Source organism: Sparus aurata, chromosome 21 (genome assembly GCF_900880675.1).
Source record: "Sparus aurata chromosome 21, fSpaAur1.1, whole genome shotgun sequence".
NCBI lineage: Eukaryota > Metazoa > Chordata > Actinopteri > Spariformes > Sparidae > Sparus > Sparus aurata.
Window position 1 is genome coordinate 6,802,246 of NC_044207.1, and position 14,856 is coordinate 6,817,101.

General features: G+C 38.2%; 1 protein-coding gene across 8 annotated transcripts in view; it reads left to right on the forward strand.

Moving 5' to 3' along the window:
• The window catches only part of astn1 (astrotactin 1), a 422,909-nt gene that overhangs the window by 161,764 nt on the left and 246,289 nt on the right, over nucleotides 1-14,856 (forward strand). For all 8 annotated transcript variants that reach the window (XM_030401856.1, XM_030401857.1, XM_030401860.1 and 5 more), the window contains one exon: nucleotides 13,527-13,677. In XM_030401856.1, the coding sequence (XP_030257716.1) occupies nucleotides 13,527-13,677 (151 nt within the window). The remainder of the gene's footprint in view (nucleotides 1-13,526; nucleotides 13,678-14,856) is intronic.

A 14,856-nucleotide genomic window follows, 5' to 3' on the forward strand; every position in this document is an offset into this window, starting at 1 on the left:
GTTCAAAGCCGTTAAGGACCTGTTCAGATTGCTAAATGGTTCATAAGTCCACCAAAGAAAACCTGCTCTGTGTGTGTGTGTGTGTGTGTGTGTGTGTGTGGTGACTGTGTTTGTGTCTGGGATGCACAGAGAGCCATAACTGTACCAAAACTGTGCTGCAGCATTACTGGACCCAACTGACAGCCGTGACAAAACAGAATTATTCACTGAACTATTGTTGAATTCATATTTTATTTCTTTGCCATTGACGGGGCAGGGCTTGTGTTATGTGTCCAAGTCTAAAACTTTGGTACAAAACAAGACAAATTTATTAAAAGACGGCCATGTAATTAATAGGGCATGGAATCTATAGCCCCAAAAGAAAGTTCTGTTCCCTCTTTGTGTCTTGCTCCCTTGTTGTCTTACACCACTGTCAGATCAACATTTCCCCCACCAACACGTGATCCAGCCTATCATCATCAAAATCAGAATAAACGGGACTTATATATGAAACCAAACGTCAACAGTGAATCATTGTAACCAACTGACAGTAGTCATGTACATAATGCAACTTAAGCAATGTCACATATAGAGATAGAATAGATGTAATTAACATACTTCCTTTAACAAAACTCCATAACCAAGGCAAATGTTGGCAAAGTACATCTCAGAAAAAAAAACACTGATATGTTTCTCTATGTTGCAACTTGGAGATGGCCCAACTTACCGTCAAATATATAGATTTCTTGTGGTTACAAACACAGCTGCAATTTGCTGTGAGGTCTCCTTAAACTTTCCTGTGGTTTCACACTTAAAAATGGTAAAGTGCACTTGGACTCGGAACAGCGGTCACTGGCATGAGAGCCTTGTGGCCTTGAACTCCACCATCATCACGTCCACCCCCAACACGAAAGTGGCTTGCAGCACTTTTCACTGCTTACATTTTATCCTAGCTACTCGGCTGGGGTAATATTTTGTTGAAATCACAATTTCTAAGATCATTTAAGTCATCAACATTTTGATCAACTGTTGATGTTGTCCTATTTCATCTTTGAAACAAAATCTTTGTGCTTGATTTATGCAGTGCAGAATTGGACACAGCCGTAGTTTTAGTTCAATGCCCCAGTCATTAAGTCTCCTAGTGCCAGACCCATCCTGGGAGTGTGGAGGCAATGCAAGCAGACCATGTATAACCATGTGAAAAATGTAAAGTGAGACTAGTTAATTAAGTCTGTTTCACGTCAAAACAATACATAAAGAAAAGCCCTTTCCAGCAAGCGCAGCTGTCAAGGTTCTGGTTACAAAGAGTTTTTCCAGACAGCAAAATGACACAGGAGCCATAAACATGCAATTCTCATCATGCAAACACATCAGTCAAAGTCATAAAAACAGCCCCTCTCCCTCTTGGCTTTACTTGTGGTGATGATGTATTGTCTTTTCAACGGAAAATCTCATGCAGCTGAGCAAATTTGAGTTTACATCATGGTGATGCTATTTCGGTGATGTAGCGTTCAGTTTGGCTTGCTTGTGTTGCTAATCATTAATCATTTGATAAAGATATTTTTTTAAGCTTCCTGCGGGAGCATGCCAGGAATAAAACTTTAAGGACCACTGGTTTAATTCCATGACACTGTTAGGCAAAGTTTCTTTTTTAATACAAACCGGCTGTTGTGACAGCAACAACACATTCAACTAAACTATTTCAATCAGGAGACACTGTGGAAGTACAAAAGAGACTGAAGAACTTGAAGTTTGATTCCATTCATTATGAATAAAGTGAACAGACTTAGGCACTTACACCACAGCAGTGGGTCACAATAGCAAGGAGTCTTACTAATTAGTTGTTTCCTATATAGAGGTAGGGAGGTGTCCACCCTGAGCCTTCAGGTGGTGGTAATGAGGAATGGAGCTCCGTGTAGGGATAACTTCATGTGACAAAAACTTGTGAGCAGATGGTTGAATGGAGGTGGGTATGGATCATCAGTTGAGGTTGTAAAGGGGAGGAGGAGGGTCGCACAGTATTCACGGTGCTTAAATGGCAGCCGAACGACAGAAGCGAGAGAGAACATTTAAAATTTGTCAGTTTACAAATGATTAGCTAGAGGACAGCATGACAGGATGTGATTGGGTGAAGAGGAGAATGAGTTGGATGAGATTACTGACAGCGGGAGACTGTGCTTGTGACTTAGAGGGCATGCGTAAAGAAGTCTTCATGACTGAACCCACCAAGATGCACCACTGGGCGCCACAGGAAATCATTCCTGCCTGTGGCCATCGGACTGTTGAACTCCTCGCTCTGAGAATCAGACACTCTGAGCTAATGGGAGTACTCTGGACACTTTGTTTCTCTCCAAAGTGCAATAATTAAGACAAACAATGTGCAATACCCTGTATTGGGTTATACCTGTGTATACATAGTACACAATACACAATTTAATTTCAGTAATTGTAGTACTTGTGGTAAAAAAAATAAAATAAATATAAAATATAAAATATATACATTTGAGTTACCACTCCATCAAAATATATACATATATATACATATTTTATTTTATATTTTATTTTATATTTATATATATTATATTTTATATATTTTTTTTTTACTACGATTACTGAAATTAAATTGTGTATTGTGTTTGACTGTTCAGTATTGTTCATATTTACATTTAAAAAGCAGACATAAAGGTAACTTGAACGTTACTTTCCCTAGTGACTGATTACTTTGGATATATAGTAATTGGTAAAGTAATTCAATTACTTTCAAAAGAAGTAACTAGTAACTGTAACTAATTACTAATTTTCAGTAACTTGCCCAACACTGGCAATAACCCATATTTCAACTGTAGCACTATTGATTACACTGTATATATGGATATATGCTACGGGAATGCTACATTTCTTGTATTTTTGATCTGTTTTTGTTGTTCTCTCTTATATACAGTTTTTATTGTACTGCATATTTCTGGGACTTTAAATGGGATCAGCTGTAACGCAAGCAATTTTCCCCCAGGGATCAATGAAGTATTTCTAATTCGGATTGATTCTGGTTCGGATAATTGGGAACAATCGATATATGTTTGTTATAAGGAAAATTACCATAATAAATTCAAAGGGCAGGCAGCAGTCATAACCCTTAAGTTTGAAGTGTGCCTCTGAAAAACCTTAATTTGGAGGGTCATGTAGTCCTAACACATTACCCAAACACTCTATCACAACAAGAGTCGGGACACCCAACCCCTAGGTGTGAATGTGTTAAACAGAGGGGTAGGGTTAAGAGATATGGGTAAGTGGTGCATTGGGACTGTGTTCACATCTGCACCATTAATATGCAAGCCGTCCAGAGGCATGATACAAATAATAGGATTCCAGTGCATCAAATGTATGGAGTTCCTCACTTATGTCATGTACAGAAGAGAAGAAAGAGTAGGGGGACAAAAAGGGTTTAGCTCTGTCTGTTCCAGCTGTTTCCAGATGTGTCACTATATACTCAAAACCTGTGGAAGGACAGAGTTACACACTTGTCTCAGATTGTTGTGTCTCAGTGTTCATCAGTATTATGAATTACCAAGAGAGTTAACGTGACTGCATTTGGTTTTACAGTATTATGTTGCTGCATAAAGTCCGTGTGAACAAGCTTAGTTTGGGAGAAGAGGTAGGTTAATGTAATTAGTAGTGGGAATTGTCATTTAATGTATGCTGGAACATGCCCTGTCAACAAGTTAGTGTGCGCAGCCGTATCAGAACCTGTCCTTATTTGCCGATAGTTATTTACCCTGTGAAAATTATGTCAGGTACAATTAGTCTCACTCAAATGAATATTCCCATCATCTTTTTCTCATTAGCATTTAACAACTGATTAGGTTTTTATTTCCTTGTCAGTGGCAGATTTCAAGTCCTCAGATGGCAGAGATGTGAGGTATTCCTGCAACAAGAATATTATAAAATAAATCTGATTAGAAAAAGAGGATTTAATGTGATTGTCAATGCCTACTGTAGACTGTATGCTCTATTTTTATCCAGCTAATTATCAAGAGGAATGTGTAAGGTTTCTCAGAGCAGACTTTAAAAAGGGACAATTCACAGGTATAACATAGTCATTATACCTCTTACAATAGCCCTCATTATATTTGAGTATTGAGTTAGCAGTGACAGTTGTGGTCACCATAACAGGCCATGAAATGTTCTGCAGAAACAGTGTGCTGAGTGTGTGATGTAATTTTCTCTCACTGCTTATGTAACCTTACATTTGATTTTGTTTGTGTTAATTGAAAATTGAACATGGAACATTGCAGTTCTCATCGTACAGTCTCTCATCATGTTTACTGTCACCTTTAATTGTACGTTTGTCTGTCACTGTCATTCCTTATTGTTTGGTTTTTCAGCTTAAATGACTCAAAGTTCTTTAGTACGGGTGTCCACCGAGACCACACTCTCCTATAAGAGACCCGTGGGGTGTGGGGGGGACACCTCAGGCTTAAATTAGTGGCTTGAATTGAATTAATGGTCTTAAATTCATCCATCTATGTAAAAAGTTGCCTACTTGATGTACACTGGGAAGCAATATGAACATAGGAAACACAATCCAATAGTAGCTAAAGCACAGGAGGAACAAAAATGTCAACCTCATGACGGTGCTTGAGGACGAGGGGAAGATCAGGGTCACTTGTAAAAAACAACCAAAGGTCACACTTGTGTAGACGTTAAGATTTCATGATAAACTATTACTTTGATAAAAGTAAAATGCAAAAATACACAACAATAACACAGATTTTAAATAATACACATTGAAGGAAGAGGCTGAAAACTTGGAGGGTTTATTTAAAGGGTCCTCCCAATATTGTTATGCTAGTACTTAAAACATATATACGGTAAACAGTACTTGAGTAAAAATAAAAGTATACTGAATTATCAGAAGTACAAGTACAGATTATCAGATCAGATGTTCAAGTGTATTTGGGCTTATTGGAATCAGTGTTTTGCGTCTTCTTCTTCTTTTTTTTTCTTTCTTTCTTTCTTTTTTTTTTTTTCTTTTTTTAATCTGGTAACAGATACAATATATGGCTCTGATGGAGCATGCAAACTGAAAGCAACTAGTAACTTAAGTTACCAAATACATTGAATGAGTAAAAAGTGTATTGTAGTGGAAGTTGGAAGGAGTAGAAAATGGAAATAGCTAAGTGAAATTAAAATTGTACTTAATTATAAGACTTAGATAAATGTACTTAGTTATATCCCTTCACGTAAATCAGTATATCAATCAGTGATTTGTTCTAGAAACCTCTTCCAAACATTTTAACTTATTTCTAAATCCTTTGTGGATCTTTTCATATGTGTACACATTTATAATTGTCAACTGTTTACCGATCAACAAAGTACCTTGACCTGTATGTATCTTACAATTGATCATACATGTACTATTTATTGTAATGTTTGCAATCCTAACAACAGCATAAACAGTAAGATATATACACTATATATTCTTGCAGTTGTTAAGACACAAACTGCTGATACAAAGTAAAAGCTGTATATGATTAAAGCATTATGGAAAACCGTTTTGCTTCCTCATTAAATCCCAACATAGCAATATATCTCAACTTAGAGGAATCTCTTCACTGTATGTGGAGGGTAAATGTAAATAGAGAAGTATGATGTTCTTTGAACTATAGCAAAGAACATCAAGTAAATGGATGTCACAAGATGTTTTCCTCTACTTTGTCGACCGGAAGGGACTTGAAATGATTGCCACTAACACTAACTGAAGCTCTGCTGAAGAGCCTGAACACCATCAGGGAAAGGGCCAAATTTAATTTGATTACTTTATCTCTCACAGAGGTGAAGCAATGTTATTTTCAGACACAAGTTTCAGAAAAATGTCTTAATACAGCATGTAGCACCAAAACAAAAAGCAGACAAGATCAGAGGAAAAAACATATTTCTGCTTGTTGCTGGGCATACATCTCCAGCTTGTTTCTAATGACTTGACAGTGAAATGTAAATATATGCATGTTTTTGTGGGCTCCAGCTGTGTATGTGTGCAATTAATGAAATTCCTTTATTTATGTTTTACTTTTGGACTAAGAGTCAGTGTTGCTAACATACTAAAATAAAATATCTCCAAAAAATGTAAATGATTGGAGTATTAATTGTAGGATTTTAATGTATTTTACAGAGATTAGAGACCGAGCCACTTCCTTTGCGTTACAGGTCAAAAGGTCCTGTTGATATTTACACTTTGTGTAAAAGCAGAAATAACTTCAAATGTTCATATACACTTGTGTTTATTTAACTGTGGGAGGGGAAGCAGATTAAAATGCCCATTTCTCTTTACAGAAGAGAGAGTGGTCAGGATGATGGTTCGGTGTGTAGCAGAAATACGACTCTGAGGAGACCAGAATTTGCTTTATTAGTGCACCTGGTCCTTTTTTGCAATGACAACTCAAAATGTCTGCTGTGAAACGGTCTATAGCAGTAAATAGGATCAATTTCCCAAGTGTATAATTGAAACTGAAACAATCACTACAATCAGGGAGATGATCAGGGTTTGGTTTGTTTCTGATAGATTGCCTTAAAGCACAGAGCATCACACAGCATTACGCAAAGTGACAAGTGGAAAACAACAAGTTTTTAATTCAACATGTTTTCAGTCTCAATTCATCAAATATGGCACTTTGGTCAATGACCTTAAGCTTCAAACTATGAGACTGTACATTCCTATTCTGAGTGTCATTCAGGACTTGGCATGTGTGTGCGCGTGTGCACGTGCATGCGTGTGTGTGTGTGTGTGCGTGTGTGCTATATACCATGATTTTGTCTGTGTAGCCCTCTTCTCTTTGATTAAAGCCCAGCTGAGGGCCGCTGTTGAGAACCAGCGTCGTTCCCTCATGCCGTCTCCAACACCTTGAGAACCAGAGCACAGGATAACATAGCTGCCACAACAACTGAAACATACAAAGCACACATGTGATGTAGATGTGGGTGGCATTACATTTGTTTAATGCAATTGGAAATAAAGAAGAAAGATAAAAAAAAAAAAAAAAAAAAAAAAAAGAAGAGAAATGCAGGAGGGTCTCTTCAGCCTTGGTGTGGGCTATGCAACACACAGCACATCACAACACAACAAGTTAAAAACACAACAATATTAATATGCATGCACATATCCACCGGAAAAAAAACAAAAAAAAAACAACATAAAATAAAGGTAACTAGGGTACAGAGAAGGTTTTGAGGCCTAGAGAGATGAAAATATTAAGTGTTACACTACAGTCTGAAAAAGTCAACATCATTTTATGAAACACATGCTGTATGTTTGTGTTTTTCCTTTTAACCATCTGGTCAGGGAAAGATGGTAAATATCTTGGCTATTGTCTAAATAATTGTGACATTTTTACTGCTCATGAACCAAAGTTTATAAGCTAATGTGGATATGCAGTAGTCAAGTCAATAAAGTTCACTGTTATTATATCTCATTTTAAATTGCTTTCATTACTAAACCTCAACCCTGTCTGTGTAGAAAAAAAAAAAAAAAAAAAAGTTGTCAAGATATATAGTCATTAAAACAAGAAAGCATTGAAAAAGTAATTTTTAAACTGTTTGATTTCATCATAACTGAAGCTGTTATTAAATAATGTAGTACTTCCACACTCCTTTTTGATGCAGTTGTATGCAATTCCCCCCTCACTCTTTGCTTACACATTTCAATTCCCCTTTCTTTTTCAACATTTTATTTCCATTTGGCAGCTTTCTTCAAGACACTGTGTAAATAACTCATTTCCCTCTGATGTATGATCTGATGAGCACTCTCTTCAGCTTTCCCCAGGGGCTGCACGGAAAAACACTGTTGACACCTTCTTGATACTGCCGATTTATTCTGCTTTTGGGCTGTGTTCCCCCATGTTTGATGATCGCTTGTCACTCTGTCTTGCTCCCTGGCAGATGGATAAATGGCGACGAGCCCTAATCATTCTGTGCTTGATTAGCTGGCTCATTGGCAGTCACTGTATGACACAATGTAGAATCAGCACCGGTTTCTGATTTCTTAATGGATTTATTATTGCTTTTGGAGCATTGCCTTAAGGTTATTTTCAAAGGACAGTTGTAAAGTCGTAAGACAAGGTGAACAAAAGTCATTATTTTATCTCTCCTCCGCCTTCGCGTTGTATGAAAGCTAAATGGGCGGATATTAATGAACAAATAATTTTTCTAAGGCTTCTAAATCTAACAAACCAAAGCAGTCGTCTTTAGAAATACCTTTAAACTATTTTAAGTTATTTTTCTACTACTACCCTCTGGCCTGAATAACTAAGCAACTAATTTACAGGGTATAAGTTGCCATTTTTACCTCGGGATATTTTCCCGGGGTATATATAAATGGACTGAATTAATGATTCTCTCTGTTTTGATCTACATTTTCTTCCAACCCTTCCATTGTTGAGCTATCCATGTTAATGGTGCCCATAATTGAGACTTACGTTTATTACCTCTTTCAGCTGCAGACCGCAGTTTCAGACAAAATGTTAAATATTGCTTGGAGTACTTAGTGCCCATTCATTTTAAGCATGCCCTACTTATAGTTTACTAAAATTATTAGTGCTATTTTAAATCATGTGTGTAATATGAATAAGATCTTTGTTCCTTGCTGGAACTACTTTTCCAATTAGAAGATGCATATATTTTCTTTCAATACAGTAATTACCTGCTATTCATCTTTGTGAATACATGTTTATGTAGCCCTCCCTCTGGGCTTTTCTACTTAAGAAAAAAAAAAAGGCTAAATTCGGGGTGTTCATTATTATGGTTCAATAAAGTAATTGTGTACTCTGATAGTGATTGTGGCATCAGTCCAGTCAAATAAACACTTGAAGTTGTCTATCGTTTAATTAGATAAGTGCACAGAGTCATTGCCAACAGCCTATTATTAGTTTAAAATAGGCATTTCCCGACTTAAAACTGAAAACCCTCTCTATAACATAACACAAGCAACATCAAAAAAACATTTCGAGGGCATTGAACGACGGACAAGGCTGAATGTGTTTTTTAGTTGTTTCCCCTCAAACATGGGCATGGGTCAATGTAACACATTGTTTGACATCAAGACACCTGCTGATTGTATTGAATGGATAAAGACTCCACTCAGTGATTTTGGTCACCATCTGACCTTTAGGCCTTGTTTACATATTAACACATCTGCAGTAGAGGCAGGAAGTCTATGATCACAAGACAAAATATTTCTATTTGTTTGGCATGGGCTCTACAAGTTTGTGTAAAACCTCATGGCTCATGCTATCCCTGCTTGATTCAACAGTAGTTCTTGTAAAGCATTTGGGGTCATTGTCCTGCTGCAGTATCAAATCAAATAGTAGTTAAACAAATCACGGGTGGATTAAAAGTCTAAAGAGGGTGCTGCATGTGACTGAAGTGAATCATTTGTATCCATCGATCAGTAGATCAACACATTGAGCTTAGTTCCTTAAGACATAGAAAGGCAACTTCATCACAGATACAGAATTTGTGAAAAAGAACACAAGACACCAATCAGCAAAAGTCCTGTCAAAAGAAGGCTGTCTTGTAGTGGTCTCAGAGGACGAGTAGCAGGTCCTGAACCACTTCTCAAGAGTTAAAACAAGGCCAAGCACTAGTTGGGCTAAGTAATACCAGAATTCCATAGTGTATGACTGGAATAAAGTCCTGTTCATGGATGATTCCAAGTTTGAGATTTATTGCAGTCATAGAAGTGTGTATGTAAATGGATGAACAGGAGAGAGAGTAATATCACATTGTTTCATACCCGCAGTGTGTTGGGAATATATTCCAGTCTGGGGTTGTTCTGCCTACACTGGAGTTAGACACCTGCACAGAATTGTCTCTAGCCCGAACAATGAGAAGTACCATTTCATTTTTCAGAGAAATGCTGCAACCTCTGGATTGCATCTTTGTTTAGAAGGATTCACACTGCTGCAGTATAATGACCCCAAACACACCTCAGTGCTTTCAAGAACTACTTGACGACCAAAGAAGACCAAGGAGAACTGACTGTCATGGACTTTCCTACGCGGTCACTTGAGCTGAACCCTTCTGAACATTTATGAGGGCACTTGAAGACTGAGAGAACCAAGCAGAAGATGATCTCACAAGTTTTTGTGCAACACTGTGCCAAAAAAAGGAAAAAAAATAAGAAAATACTTTTCATCTTTTCTGTCAGATGTGCATGAGGCAGGTGACGGGAAATGTAGTGCCCTGCACAGCCTGTAAGTTCTTGCACAACACAATTGATTCGTAGCGAGTGGATTGCAGTGACCTGACCTCAGCAAGTGCAGTCCGTACAGTGTGTTCAAATTCTTAAAATTATCCTTTATGTGATATGCCCGCTCTGCCTACATAATTTGCAAGCTGAGATCCAATATTTTGCAGATGGAATCAAAATGATGAGAATGCTTTTTAATACCAGGTGTGAAAAGAGAGGCCCTAGATCAGATGTTCTTACCCAGTTATCTAGACAGAGCTAGTAGTTTTAAAGGACAGCAAAATGCAAATAATGAGGATCAGTCTTTCTAGCACTTCCATATTTTTTGATGTAATGAATGCTGTAGTATCTTCAAAGAGTCACCAAACTTTAAAGCTTTTTGTTGTTGTTGTAGTTTTTTTTGTCTGTCATGATAGTTTAAGGTAAACCGTGTTGCACAGTCATCAGATGTGCTTTGACTGTAATTGCAGTTCCCAAATAATTTAGCATTCATGCTTGCTGTGCGTTTCATCATCTGCTGAGGCTCTGTTCAATAGGTCCCCTTTGAATAAATGACAACAAAGCAATGGGCAATTATAATGGAAAAATTGGTTGTTAAGATAACATCAAGTTGACTGTGGAAAAGGGAAGGGAAGGAAACTCACTGTGCTTTCCCCATAGGGAAAGGAGGGTAGTGTGGGGAGTTTGAAAACACATTTTTTATAGTGCTTGAGAGGTCATTATTATTATTTTTTGTGTTGTTGTTTTTTCTTTTTATTTATTTTAATTGTTTTTTTTTTACCGAGGCAAGGTTCATGGCAGTGCTATTACACAGGTCCCTGTTTGCCATCTGAAGCGCTATTCCTGGGTCGAAAAAAAAAAGCTCTAAGATTTAGATTCAGTGAGGAAACACTGAGATGATCTCTGCTTTGTTCTCCATCTCTACCCATCTCCATACTGCCCTTCTGTTGGCTCATTTGCTTATTGACCTTGCAAGAGACTTACGGGCAACAAAAAAAAAAATCCAGAAACACAAAGTGACTGCTCAGAGCAAGGTTAGAGCAGTAATTTCATGGTGTGTTTTATCTCAGAAGTACTATACTTTGCATAGCAATTGTGCTGTGAAAACTCCACCTATTCTGCTGATGAGAACACAGAATGAATTAAACATGCACGTCTTTGTAATTCCTGAAAATAGATGCTTCTTCATTGAGTAACATAGGGAAAGGGCTGTAACATCATTTTTTTGCAAAGCAGAATGGTGAAGCGCCACTTTGAAATCTCCTCATTTTCCCCTGGACACTTTGAAACATGATCTAAAGAAACCTGAACATATCTTAATCAATTTTAATGAAAGCAAATTGCATATTGCTGACAGCAAGGCATAACTAATTGAATGGCAAATATCAGTCAGAATCATTAGCTTGTTGGAAGGTAATATTTCTTAAACTCATCAAAAAATAACATTAATAATTACTAACTTTATTTGAATAAATAGGTGGATTAATGGTGATTTATGGATAGCTTTGCTACACGCAACACCATGCGTGGTTCAAATGATTCATGCTCAGACTTTTCTTTTTTCAATTTGATAAAAAGCGTGTAACCCTTCCTATGACTGTTCTGAATTTTAATGGTATCAAAATATATAGGTCTATCAGATCTGATGCAGCCATACTACATTAATTGTTCTGATTACGGCTACTTCTTAAAAAGTGCTATAACACTATATGTCTGAAGTGCATTTGTACATCTGTCCTAAATCTTTGCAGGTTTAAATATATCACCCATTACAGGCGATGCACTCGGTACAACATAGGATAACACATACAGCACACAAAGACAAGACAACAGAGAGAGGTCCCAAGAGCATACAAAAGATGTCCCCTGTCACTCATTTTGACATCTGCCTAATGTATTACTCAAGGAAGAAGCTAGTTGTCTTTATTAATTGATTTGCTTGTCCTATTTGCAGGGGAAATAAGCAAACTGCTGTGTGAACTAGCAAACTAACCGTAACCCAAGAACAAGCTAGTGCTAGCCAAACACAAATAGCTAACCATGCTAATGTTAGTAGTTAGCAGTAAGCAATTTCACAATGCATGTTTGTACATTCAGTTCGTGATTAAACCATGGTGTTTTCTCTGCTTTGCAGTTAACACCCCAGCCTAACAGCACTACACAAAAGTGAATCATCAATTACTGTTAATATAAAAGCTGATTTACCTCCGTTGTCTCAGAGGCTAGCACCCTTAAGACAATTGTTCAACAATGCTAATTTGTAAATTTACATCATAGATTTAAAAGACAGACATGTTACCAAATGCAGAAATGTTGCCTTACCAGTCCAATGAGAATTGCTCACCCAGTCCATATAGCAAGAAGGGTGTTCTAAATCCTGGGTTTACTTACTGGTTGCCCACTGTATGTGCATAGGGGAGTTTCTCCCAACTGCCCCACCCGCAAGTCTCCACTCACCCCATTGCCTTTACATTTACATGTATTTCTCGCCCTTAAAATGTTGCTGTTTGACCTGGTTCAAATATCTAGGCTATCGGAAGAGCAACTTTACATCAGCTCAGGCTTGCTTCAGTGATACAGGATCACAGTCTTCAGTATGTCAGTTCATCATGATATCGTTGTTTGGCCAGGGCAATACAGTGACATGCCGGCAATCACACCAACCCCTTTGGCCTCTGTTCCAGTCTTCTGCTGCTCCTCTCGGTGTCACGCATCACCTGGAGCAGCGCTGCAATGCTGGAGTGTGTCCAGGCTCGAAAGATAGAGCAGACTGGCTGGTTTTGCTGGTTGCTGCTGAGTCTTACAAACCAACCACAAACAAAAGTAAAACAAAATAACAACTACAACCCATTAACACCAGAGTGAGAAAATGAGTGCTGACAGAGGGGAAATTGTGAATATGAAAGGGCAGGTCAGCTTGCTGGTATGGCGGTATTTTTTTATTTATTTGTGCGATTTTAATGTGTGTTTTTTATTGTTGTGTTAACTGTGTATAACCTGAGTGCGTGATAAAGTGGTTATATTCAAGGTTTGATACTCCCTTTTTGTTTTGCCTGGTCTTTTAAAATGATAAAATAGGACCCATACTGACAACAAGAAACGTCAATGCCGTGATATACTTAGCCGTATCAGCCAGGCCTAATCATTGCTGGCTGTGGTTATAGGTTAAGCAGAACAGTTTGTCAGCTTCCAGGCTAGTGTTGTCTGCTCAAAACTCAAATCAGTCCTCAGCTCAACAACATAGAAACACAGATGCAGAAAACTAAACCTTATTTGTTTTCTCCCTCAACCATTTTTGCTCTAACAGAGAGGAGTTGATGATCAGTTCGTCCTTTGACTCGTTGGAGGTTCTCCTGGACTCGTTTGGACCCGTCCGGGACTGCACCAAAGACAATGGAGGCTGCAGTCGCAACTTCCGCTGCATATCTGACCGAAAGCTGGACTCCACAGGATGCGTAGTGAGTCATCGTTCTTTTAAGAAACTCTGGCTGGAAGCTGCCATACATTAGCTACAGTAACAGTACATGACCTTTCACTTCAATTACACCATGTAAATCAAATTCAGAATACTTTAGAGTGTAATATGCAGTCTGTACGCATCTTTATGATTGAGACAATACGATAACACGGCATCTAATGCATTTACCTCCAATACTATGCCGACCCAAGCTTCAGGGATTCTTAATCTGATGCCCACTCGCATGGCCTCTTCACTATTAGTTCATGTTCTAATGTTGTATGAATATCCTGTTTTGGCCATCAGTGTTTAAGTCCATCTAGATGTATAAATATTCATACAAATTTCTTCAGGCCAAGATGACCCATATCAAGGACAAGCAGCAGCAGCAGCAGGCACTTTGTAATGCGTCTGAGTAGACCGTTTGACTTCGCCGCTTGTCTCATCTGCCTCTTAGCCAGACAACACATTCATTACCTCCAGGTGGTGCTTAGCAACCAGGAAATGTAGCAGCCAGGTTTGTTTTCTTCTCCATCTGTTGAGGACTCCAGCAATACCGTTCTTGTTATTTGCAGAATCTTAGCTCCGTCTGCTAGTGTTTTGCTTCCTCTAATTCCTCCCCTATCTATTGATAAGCTGTCAGGCACCAACCCCCCCCCAACAATTTAATTTCTTTTCAAGTACTTTGATGCACTTGAGTCGAGTCTTTCAGGTGGGCTGGGCATACGCTGCTTATGCAATCCAGCGTGCTCAATCTTATCTCTTATAATGCACTTCGAGGAGAGGGAAACAGCTTGCGACAAGTTTTAAATCAAAATATGTTTCATTTATAGATTAGAAAGTATTCACATGTCAGTGCATATAACGTGGAGGTGGTATGCTTAATGTTATCACAGTACAATTATCTTGGGCGGAAGATAGGCATGGCAAACACATTCCCCCAAAAAAATGACTCCCTTACTCTTTCACCATCTGACTTGAATCAGTAAGTCTGAGGCTAAAAACGGAAAGGATTGAATGAATACAAATACAAAGGTGGAGATAACTAATGATTTCTCAGTAACCAGACACAACCAGCCTGGACCTCACTGTCTCCAGGTATCCCTGCCTTTCACCCAACAGCAGACACAAAAACAATCTATTGTTCCAGCACCTGTCTTGCATGGTTTCATGTGAGTGA